Here is a 10,580-nt window from a genome sequence, read left to right on the forward strand (position 1 = left end):
TGGGGTCACCATCTCTCTGTTTATCCAAAGGGGTCACCCCAGCTTCCCACCAAAGTCAACCATCCAGGATTTGAGGCAGAGGGGAACAACACCCACACATCGCAGTACTCATAATGCCCTCTCCGTGGGAGGCTCTGGGCCAGGGGGCTAACTGGACATCTGGGAGCCCAGCTGACCGCCCCTCTTAATGGATAAGCCTGGTGGCCTAGCCAGGCTCCTAGTCTCCTCTTCCCAGAAAGTGGCTCCTACATCCCTCTACCATGGGTATCTGGAGCTGGTGGAAAGCCAGGGCTCTACTGAGGGGCAGGGAGAGCACTGTTAGCCCATGGGGCGCCTGGCTACACCTGGGCAGGGAAGAAATGAAACCCTTGCAGCCTGGGCCTTGGCTCCTGTAACCTCCTGAGCAGCGTGGGTTATTCAGCCACCGAGTCTCATTTGTGAGGCCAAACGTCATTCACCGTTGACCTCAGGGTGCTGTGAGAACCCCATCCATTTCCACACACACCTGGAGATTCTCTTTTCTAGGTTACCCATTCTCATTTCTCCTGAAGACTCCCCACTGCCACTAGGCACCACGTATGCATATGTCATCTTTAGGTCCTGCATCTGACAGGAGGTTGGTCTGGACCAAAGGCCAGCTCTGTGTCCTACTCACATGCTCCTTAGAATGTCACCAGTGCTGTCTTCGTCTGTACTGGCTGGCTTTGTGTGTCAACTTGACACAAGCTAGAGTGATCACAGAGAAAGGAGCCTCAGTTGAGGAAATGTCTTCATGAGATCTAGACATAGGATGTTTTCTCAATTAGTGATCAATGCGGGGAGGACCAGCCCACTGTGAGTGGTGTTATCTCTGGGCTGGTGGTCCTGAGTTCTATAAGAAAGCAGACTGAGCCATCCTGGCCTACAGTGAATTCCAGGACAGCCAGGGCTATACAGAGAAACCCTGTCTCGGAAAAAAAAAAAAAAAGAAAGAAAGAAAGAAAGAAAGAAAGAAAGAAAGTAAAAAAGGAAGAAAGCAGACTGAGCAAGCCAGGAAGAGCAAGCCAGTAAGCAGCACCCCTCCATGGCCTCTGTATCAGCTCCTGCCTCCAGGTTCTCTGTGTGAGTTCCTGTCCTGACTTCCTCCAATGATAGGCAGTGACGTGGAAGTGTAAGCCGAATAAACCCTTTCCTCCCCAGGTTGCTTTTTGGCTATGATGTTTCATCCCAAGAATTGAAACCCTGGCTAAGGCGCTGCCCTCAAGCCCCCGCTTCTATTGAACCGATGCACACAGGCACTGGCTGCATGGCTTATGGCTCACCGCTAGCAATGGAACCTAATTGTAAGTTCTAGAATGTCCAAAGAGCAGAAAGTTCTAGAATGTCCAAAGAGCAGAAAGGAATGAGGCCAGTTGGAAGAGCCACAGAGGTGTCCCTTTGCTCTGTTCTGAAAGCTTGGGGGTTGGGGGGATCTAGCAGACCTCAGTCACCTGCTGCAGGAAGCGGATGCTCAAACTGTCACCAGTGAGTGTCACTGACGGTTTTGCAATGTCCGGGTTTGCCTGTGTCTCTGTGGAGGGGAGATGGGTTCACAGCCTGGTGTGCCTCTCTCTGTGCCTCTCTCTCCTTCCCCCTCTGTTGCTCCCTCCCTTTCCCCTCTTCCTTCCCCCTTCCCCACTCCTCTTGGGAGTTCTGGTAGCCCTGAGTTAGGTTCCACCCCATGTTCTAGAATAGCTGGTCCAGGAGCTGGACACTGGGTTTCTTCAAAGGTCCCAGAGTGGTGCACACCTGTAATCGCAGCAGTCAGGAGATGCAGGTTGGAGGACCAGGAGTTCAAGGATAGCCTCGGCCACGTAGGAAGTTTGAGGCCAGCATGATCAACAAGAGACTCTATTTCAGAAAACCAAAACCACACGATGACAAGATGTTTCAGTAAGTAAAGACCCTTGGTGCCAAGACTCATGACCCGAGTTCTGTACCTGGGACCCACGTGACGCCCGAAGGGAGCCCAAGCTGGGCGTAGAGGCACACACCTTTAATCCCAGTGCAGAGGAGGCAGAGACAGGCAGAGCTCTGTGATTTTTGAGGCCAGCCTGGTCTACACAGTGAGTTCCAGGACAGCCAGAGCTGAAGTGGGAAAAGCACCCACACATTCTTTTTCTTTAACCTTCCCTGGGGACTTCTAGCACCTAGCCAAGCTTGCAGATTGCTGTGGCTTCTAGACGCTGGGGGCTCTTGGAGGGCTGACATAATCAGAAGCCCTTTATCAAGCAGCTTTTACCGTCTGGGAGCTCCCTCCAGGGGCCAGGAAGGGCGGGTCACTGAGAGAACAGAGTGAGAGGAAGGGGGCTGTGCAGAACTGGGGAGCCCTTCTGAGGTGGGGTTGCTCTTTTCCAATCACCAGCGCCTCTGACCCTGTGTACTGCCTGCTGCCTCTGACTCGATTCACTCATTCTGTGAATGAGAATGGCCCCTCCCCTGCCAGGCTCACGTGTTTGAGTATTTGGTCCCTAGTGGTTAGAACTGTTTAAGAATTAAGAGGTGTGGCCTTGTAGGAGGAAGGGTGGAGGTGGAAGTGGTGGGCGGTGTGTGGGGGTAGGGGTGGAATTTGAAGTTTCAAAAGCCCACACAGTCAGTTTCTCTCTCTCTCTCTCTCTCTCTCTCTCTCTCTCTCTCTCTCTCTCTCTCTCTCTCTGCCTCCTCTTGTAGATAAGAACGTAAGCTTGGGACTGGAGAGATGGCTCAGTGTTTAAGAGCACTGGCTGCTCTTCCAGAGGACCAGGGTTCAATTTCCAGCACCCACATGGGACACCTGTCTGTAACTTCAAGACCCAACACTCCCACACCGACACACACGCAGGCAAACACCGATGCATATTAAAAAAAAAAAAAGATTTAAGCCCTCAGCTGCTGCTCCAGCACCACCCTGCTCACACACCTGGCTGCTGCCCTGATCCCTGCCGAGATGGTTAGGGCGGTAAACCTCGGGAGTCGCCAATTAAATGCTGTCTTTTAAACTTTGCTTTGGTCACGGGTCCTTGGGAAGAACTCTGGAAGAGCTCTTCACCACTGAGCCATCTCTCCAGCCTCTCAAGACAGGAGAAATTTTTATATCATTGGGATTATATAAATAATATAAACAGGTAAACAAGTAAACATTTACTGATAATAAATCATAGAGACACTTATTTTAATGTCTTTGATATTTATATAATTTGGCAACCCCCCCCCCCCCCCTTTAAAAACAGGGTCTGACTATGCAGTCCTGGCTGACCTGAAACTCTATGTGTAGACCAGGCCTGCTTTCCCCTGCCCAGGTGCTGGGATTAAAGGCAGATACACGGCTCCCACCCGTTACTGCTTAGTTTCCATAGAAATGTCAATCTCGGGTGTCCTTCAGTTACTGTCTACCTTCGTTTTGAGACTGAGTCTCTAACAGGGACCTGCCATTTACTGAGTAGGCTAGACCAGGCTAGACCACATGGCCATCCAGCCCCAGGGATCTGCCTGTGAGTTCTGGGATCACGAGCACCAGCCAGCAAGATCAGCTTTTTACATACGTGTGTGCTGTGCTCAGTCTCAGCCTTATGTTTGCACGGTGAGTACATACCGCCTGAGCTGGCGCTCCACGTCCAGGTCATGCGACAACAGAGGCTCAAGAGGATATGGCCAAGATGAGGTTGGGAGACACCTCCTCCCAACCCCCACCCACCCCGAGTCCCGCAGATGACCCAGGCTGTGGTCACATTCTGAGTTTGCTGTCTTTCTCCATTCACCTACTCCATCATTCATTGGTTCAAGGAGTGTTCAGTTGCACCAACATTGTCTCCCACGCTGAGGTCGAGGCATCTGCCCCTGCCCTCCTCAGTGGTGGCTGCAGCCTCATTGATCGGTAGATCTTGTAGGTGTGGATCGGGCACCATGATAGGAGTGTTAGGTTGAATCTTAGATCTCCCTCAAAAGGCTTATGAAGTTAGTGGTAGATGGTAGAACCCTCAGAAGGTGGGGTCCTTGTCCACCCATGGTGGCCCATGCTTTTAGATCCAGCACTTTGGAGGCAGAGCCAAGATGATCTCTGTGAGTTCAAGGCCAGCCTTGTCTATATAGCAAGTTCTAGGCCAGCTAGAGCTACTCAACAAATACCCTGTCTTAAATATGGGTGTGCCCTTGAAGGGATGTGGGCCCTACCGTCCCCTTTTCTCTTCCTTTCTTGGGAGGCAGAGAGAGCAGGGTCTTATATTAGCTCAGGCTAGCCTCAAACTCACTACCGAGCTGATGATGTCCTAGAATGTGTGATTCACCTGCGTCTACCTCCCCAGAGCTGTGTGCGTCACCACACCTGATTTTATGTCGTGTTGGGGAGCAAACCCAGTGTGTCCTGAATGATGGGCAAACATGCTACCAAGTTGCCCACATCCCCAGCCCCGATTTTCCTATTCAAGATGAAAGCTGGTTAACATCACACATTAACGAGATGGACGTTTGTCTAATGTAGCGCAAAGACTGGAATGAGCAACTGGATGTAGGGAACACAGGAAGCAAGTTCAGACTGAGCCACCTGGAGTGGGGGTGGGGGCTTTCCCTAGGCATACCAGCGCAGAGTGGGTGGGCCCATCCTCACCACATCCTGAGCCTCTGCTGTCTGAAGACTCAGAGGAGCTTAGAGAGATGGCTCAGGCAGTAGCAGTGCCTTACAAGCAGGAAGACCTGAATTTGACCCCCAGGACTAACGTAAAAAGCGTAAAAAGCTCATAACCCACCACCTGGGACGCAGAGACGGACAATAGCACTCGCCACGTTTGCAGGGGATCCAGGTTCAGTTCCCAGCATATACCTGTGTGTGTGCGTGTGTGTATGTGTGTGGTTTTTTTCAAGACAGAGTTTCTTGGTGTAACCCTGGCTGTCCTGAAACTGACTCTGTAGGCTAGGCTGGCCTTGAACTCACAGAGATTCACCTGTCTCTCCCTCCCAAGTGTTGGGATTAAAGGTAGGCATACCACTGTCCGTCTATAAATAAATCTTTAATAGTAATAATGATGATAATAATAATAATGATATAGTTTGTGAACAGTTGAAAAAGAACCAACCAAGCAAAGGTGGACAACACATGAGAAGACACACGACACATGAGGTTGACCCCTGGCCTCCTCTTGTGTACCCACAGACGCTATTGTGCCTCACTCATGGGCTGGTGCCCAGGTCAGTGAGGTGACACTGGAGACCGTTGCAGAAGCTCCTGGCCTAGAGAAATGCTGAGGCCTGCCGGTCAGCACCAATAACGGCAGCAGTTATTAGTCTGCTGTGCACTATCTATCGCCTCAGCCACTGTCCCTGCGGACAGGCAACACTGGCTTTCCATTTCCAAGAAGCAGTCTTTGGTTGTGTCATTTTATTTATAAAACTCACGCATGCATGAGTGTATGCATGCGCGTGCGTGTATGTGTGTGTGTATTACATGAGCACACCGTCGCTGTCTTCAGACACACCAGAAGAGGGCATCAGATCTCATTACAGGTGGTTGTGAGCCACCATGTGGTTGCTGGGAGTTGAACTCAGGACCTCTGGAAGAGCAGTCAGTGCTCTTAACCACCGAGCCATCTCTCCAGCTCTTCTTTCTGGTTTTTGCCTAGGCTGTCTTTGAATTTACTATGTAGTCAAGGATGTCCTTGAACCTCTGCCTCCACGTTCTGAGATTACAGGCCTGGCCCCAACACTCTGCTCATGGTGGGAGTTGAACTGGGGCTTTGTGCTAGGCAAGCACTCTGTCAGCTTGCTAGTATGTAGCTCAGGCTGTCATCAAACTCACGATTCTCCTGCCTCAGCTTCTTCAGCATTTGCCTCCTGGGCTGCAATACAAGCTACTAATTTATATATATATATTTTTCGTTTTAAGACAGGAATTGAAGGTAAGTCTCAGAACCTGACCCCAGGGTGCAGTCCAGATCTGGGAATTAAGCCGAGTATCTGACCATCTGGGAAGGCAGCTTCTGTAACCTGCGTCTTGTCACTTAGAATGGCCGGGGCTGGTCATTCCACAGTGTCGATGCCATCTAGACAGACCAGGCTGTGGAAGAGAACAGGACACTTTGTCTGCATTCCTGAGATCCCCTCACTGTCGTCCAACCGTACTGCGTGCGGCTTCCACCCCAGACCTGGCTGGTATTTTTAGCTTGCAGCGAGCGCTTGGCACCCTGCACGGCCCTGAACACTGACCAAATTTAGAAATCTCAGGAGTCTCGGCACTATGAATGAACGGGCTCTGGTGAGTGAGCTGCTGCTGACAGGGCTCTGCTGCCGCTGCTGGGGAAGCCTGGGGATGCTGAGCAGCCAGAGAGAATCAAGACACCGTCACCCCTGAGCTCCAGCCAGCCCTGGGAACGGCAAAGCTAACACAATATGCATGTCCACCAGAGCCTGGCAGGTGACCAGACAGGGGTGGGGTGAGGGTGAAGATGAGGCTGCAGGGCAGTGTGGGGAGAAGAGGGGGACATGCCACATTTATGTTGCCAAAGTTAGTGTGTACTTCATCTGAAATTAGAACACTGGAGACAGAAAAAGTTCAAATACTCCAAGACCATAGACTAATTTATTATGTCTGTCTGTCTGTCTGTCTGTCTCTGACTGTCTGTTTCTTCTCTGTCTCTCTCTCTCTCTGTCTCTCTCTCTCTGTCTCTCTCTCTCCTAGACAGATAATAGACAAATTATCTGACTACATAGTCTTTTTCCATCTGGTAGATATCTTTAACCTCCATGTTGTCAATATTCACAGACACACGCTGAATATTCAAAGACACAGCCTCCATTTGGGGAAGGGCCTTTCCACCCAGCAAGAGGTTCAAGGGTCCAGGAGCCCCCAGGAAAGGCCTTGGCTCCTCTCAATGTTTCTGCCTCTGGTTCTTATTGTCACGGGTGCTGGGGATGGGACCAGCATAAGCTAAGCTAAGCAGGCATGCTCTCTACCACTGAGCTACCCCCACTCCCAGGTCTACATTACTCCTTTTCACAGTTCAGGCCTTAGAATAGAATCACTGTTTGAGAAATCTTAATCACGTTTGGATTGCTCTGCACGCTTGCAGCCATTAACCAGAAATGATGAGTACAGCAGGCCACCCTCTAAGCTCAGTTGCCTCTAAGAGAAATATTTAAAAAAATTTTTTTTAGATTTATTTTTATTTTATGTGTGTATTTTGCTTGCCTGGGTATCTATTCACTATTCGTGTGCCTGGTGCCTGTGGAAGTCGGAGGAGGGCCTCAGATCCCTCGGAACCGGAGGCAGTTGTGAGCTGCTATGTGGATGCTTGGAATTGAACCTGGGTTCTCTGGAAGAACAGGCAATGCTCTAAACAATGGAGACATCTCTCCAGCCCCCAAGAGAGCTATTTTACCAGAGCTGTTTGTATGACATCTCCTGGCCACAGGAGACTTTTGTGGCACTTTCTGTGGTGTCCAGCACAGCGGGCCTCCTGTTCTGTCCTCTGCTCAGGGTGGAAGCAGAGGCAGGCACACCATTTGAAACACTAGGTTGTGCAGGTTGCAGAGATGATTGGTGGTGACCGTGTTTATGACAGCCATGCCTTGGGAATGTGGGGCGGCTGGTGTGAGCATCTCACACCAGGTACTCACTACAAATCAACTTCTACGAAAGGCTGGGGCGAGGGAGTGTGAGCGGAGATGAGCACCACACTCCAAGTCATTCGCTGTCGTCGGTATGTTTCACTTGCCTTAGAGACAAAACCAGGACCACTGATAGGACCAGCCTGAGGCCTGTCATGGGCATCAGAAGAGATGAGCGTTCATTCGGGAGACCAGACCTAGGAAAAAACCTGTTCTTGCCACTTTCCAAAAGTGAGCCATCATGACATGGATGCCACCAATGGACCTCGATGTCAGCTGTAGAGGTTATCACGATGTAAAGCATGCTTTCTGTTGGTCTCTCTCTCTCTCTCTCTCTCTCTCTCTCTCTCTCTCTCTCTCTCTCTCTCTCTCTCTCTCTCTCTCTCTCTCGTTTTAACGGTCTTTGTAGGAGAATGCTGTCATCAACCTAAGTTACAAGGGGATATACTGTCTCCTGGCAAAACAGGCGTGAGCTGGGGCAGAGGTGAATCTCCAAGTCTCTAAAGGAAGTCCTTCCCAGGTAGCTCCCCTAACCTGCCACCCTCATCAACAAATTCTCCTCGGGTACAACACAAGGTAAGCTGCCAAGATTGAGTCCGGACTTTGTGTGTTTATGGAAGTGCCTTGAATCACCAGTACCAGTGTTTGAGAAGTTGACGCCTGCCCTCTGGTGGGCACTAGATGCACTGCAGCTGTGTTAGAGCCCAGTGCATTGGAATCTGCCACCCTTCAGCAACTGTGTGCTGCGCTCTCCTCCTGGATGGGGTTTGTCATAGAACAGAGTCAACATTCCAGCCAAACTTTGCTGTCCGATCCAAAAGTCTGCTTATAAGGAGATTTTTGACTGCTCTTTAGAGACCTACGAGGCTTGCTTTTTTTTTTTTTTTTTTTTTTTTTTTTTTATTTTGAGACAAGGTCTCATATAGTCCAAGTTGGCTTTGAACTCACTATGTAGCTAAGAATGACTGTGAACTCCCAAGCCTCTTGTCTCCCCAATGCTGGGATTACAAACCCTGCACCACTGCATGCAGTTTATTCTGTGCTGGGATCAAACACAGGGCTTCATGCTAGACAACCACTTTCCTGACTGAGGGACGGCCTCGCCCCAGCCTCTTAGGTTAGCATCCTAAGAACATGTTCTTTCCCTTGCATGCTCTTTAAAAAGGCTTATTTTTATTTCATGTGTGAGTGTTTTGCCTACATGTATGTGTGCGTACACTGTCCCCGGAGGCAAGAAGAGGGCGTCAGATGCCCTGCAACTGGAGTTACTAACAGTTGTGAGCTGCTGTGTGCCTGCTGGGAGCTGGACCTAGGTCCTCTGCATGGGCCAACAGTGCTCTATAACCACTGAGCCACCTCTCCAGCCTCATTTGTTCTTAAACTAAGAGTGTTAAAGTGCTGTGAAGTGCACAGAAGAGCTCCCACTGTGGTACTTCTTCTTTTCAAAAGATCTATTTATTTAATGTATGTCTTCAGACGCACCAGAAGAGGGCATTGGATCGCATTCCAGATGGTTGTAAGCCACCAGGTGGTTGCTGGGAATTGAACTTGGAATCGCTGGAAGAGAAGCCAGTGCTCTTAACCTCTGAGCCACCTCTCCAGCTCCCATGGTACTTCTTTAAAACTACAATGATTTGTGTGCACGTATAGCACTCATGTGTGTCAAGGTATGCATGTGGGCTCAGAGGACAAGTGTCAGGATGGCTTCAGTTCTCTCCTGGGGATTGAACTCAAGTCATTAAGGCTTGGCAGCAAGCACCTTTTACCTGCTGACCCATATTGCTGGCCCCACAATGGCTAAATATACAGTTAGTTTAGAGGTGTTCAGAGTGTCGCACTGTTGAGTAGCCTTCATGGCCTTTCTAAGTCTTCATGCTGAATAACGGTTCAATGGGTGTTGCAATGTCCTCATTAAACGCTATTCCTCTGTGCTCCCGCCCCTGCTGCCCTCTGTTCTCCTGTCCTTCCCAAGGATGCTGACTCCCCTGGGAGCTCCCACCACACCGCCCAGCAGAGCTCAGTGTTCACCTAGGCTGGAGAGCACTTGCTCTTTCAGGGCTGCATAGTGAGCCGTTGCACATATGGTCCACATTCTATTTTTCTCCTCGCCCACTGATGGGGTCTTGCTTCAGTGTGGGCATACACGACTCTCTCAGAAACCCCAGTCCCAGTTTGGTTGGGAGCCCAGCAGCGAGCTGTGGAACCACGTTGGCATTTCACTTGAATGTTCTGGGGAAATGTGCCTTCCCAAAACACCGCCTAGATGTTTCCACCCACAGAACACAGGGCACCAGGTCCTCTGAATTTCTCACTACACAGAGGTGACACCTTGTGTGTGCATGCCTCTGCACGTGCACGAGTGTGGAGGTCAGAGGTCGACACAGAGTGCCTAACCCAACCGCTCTATACCTTAGATTTTCAACACAGGGTGAGTACTGAACCTGGGACCCACGGAGTCAGCTATGTCAGATCCAACTGTCTCTGCCCCGAGGTACAGGTTACAGATGCCTGCTGGCACACCTTGCCTTCCACTTGGGTACCAGGGAGCCAAGGTCCTCCTGCTTGTGCAGAAGACACTTGCCACCCCACCCTCCGATATTAAATTGTTCCAAAAAATGTGTGTGTTTGTATGTGTGTAAGTGTATGTGTGTGGTGTGTATGAATGTGTCTGTGTGTGTGTATGAGTGTATGAATGTGTGTGTGAATGTATGTGTGTGGTGTGTATATGTGTGTGTGTATGAGAGTGTGTGGGTGTATGAATGTATGTCTCTCTGTGTGTTTGTGTGTCTGTGTGTGTGAATGTATGTGTGTGGTGTATATGAATGTGTGTCTGTGTGTGTATGAGTGTGTGTGTGTATGAATGTGTGTCTGTGTTTGTGTATGAATGTGTGTCTGTGTGTGTATGAGTGTGTGTGTCTGTGTGTATGAGTGTGTGCATGAATGTGTCTGTGTGTGTGTATGAGTGTGTGTGTCTGTGTGTGTGTATG

General features: G+C 50.1%; 1 protein-coding gene across 7 annotated transcripts in view, besides 1 other annotated feature; it reads left to right on the top strand.

Moving 5' to 3' along the window:
• The first annotated feature begins 1,377 nt into the window (after positions 1-1,377).
• Gm40011 (predicted gene, 40011) overlaps positions 1,378-10,580 on the top strand; it is a 55,421-nt gene continuing 46,218 nt past the window's right edge. For 4 of the 7 annotated variants that reach the window (XM_011239899.1, XM_011239900.1, XM_011239897.1 and 1 more), the window contains exons 1-2: positions 1,378-1,503; positions 1,749-1,911. In XM_011239899.1, coding sequence (XP_011238201.1) covers positions 1,853-1,911 — 59 coding nt within the window. In that variant the 5' untranslated portion in view covers positions 1,378-1,503; positions 1,749-1,852. Of the gene's footprint in view, positions 1,504-1,748; positions 1,912-6,664; positions 8,170-10,580 lie in introns of all 7 variants that reach the window. The other 3 variants (XR_867074.1, XR_867075.1, XR_001783590.1) reach the window with 1 other exon arrangement.
• Positions 5,245-7,465: an enhancer, noted in NCBI's record as "VISTA enhancer mm1693". NCBI's record gives its function as "enhancer in: nose[4/10] | heart[9/10]" and the evidence as "EXISTENCE:transgenic organism evidence [ECO:0001131][PMID:17130149]".

Source organism: Mus musculus, chromosome 2 (genome assembly GCF_000001635.26).
Source record: "Mus musculus strain C57BL/6J chromosome 2, GRCm38.p6 C57BL/6J".
NCBI lineage: Eukaryota > Metazoa > Chordata > Mammalia > Rodentia > Muridae > Mus > Mus musculus.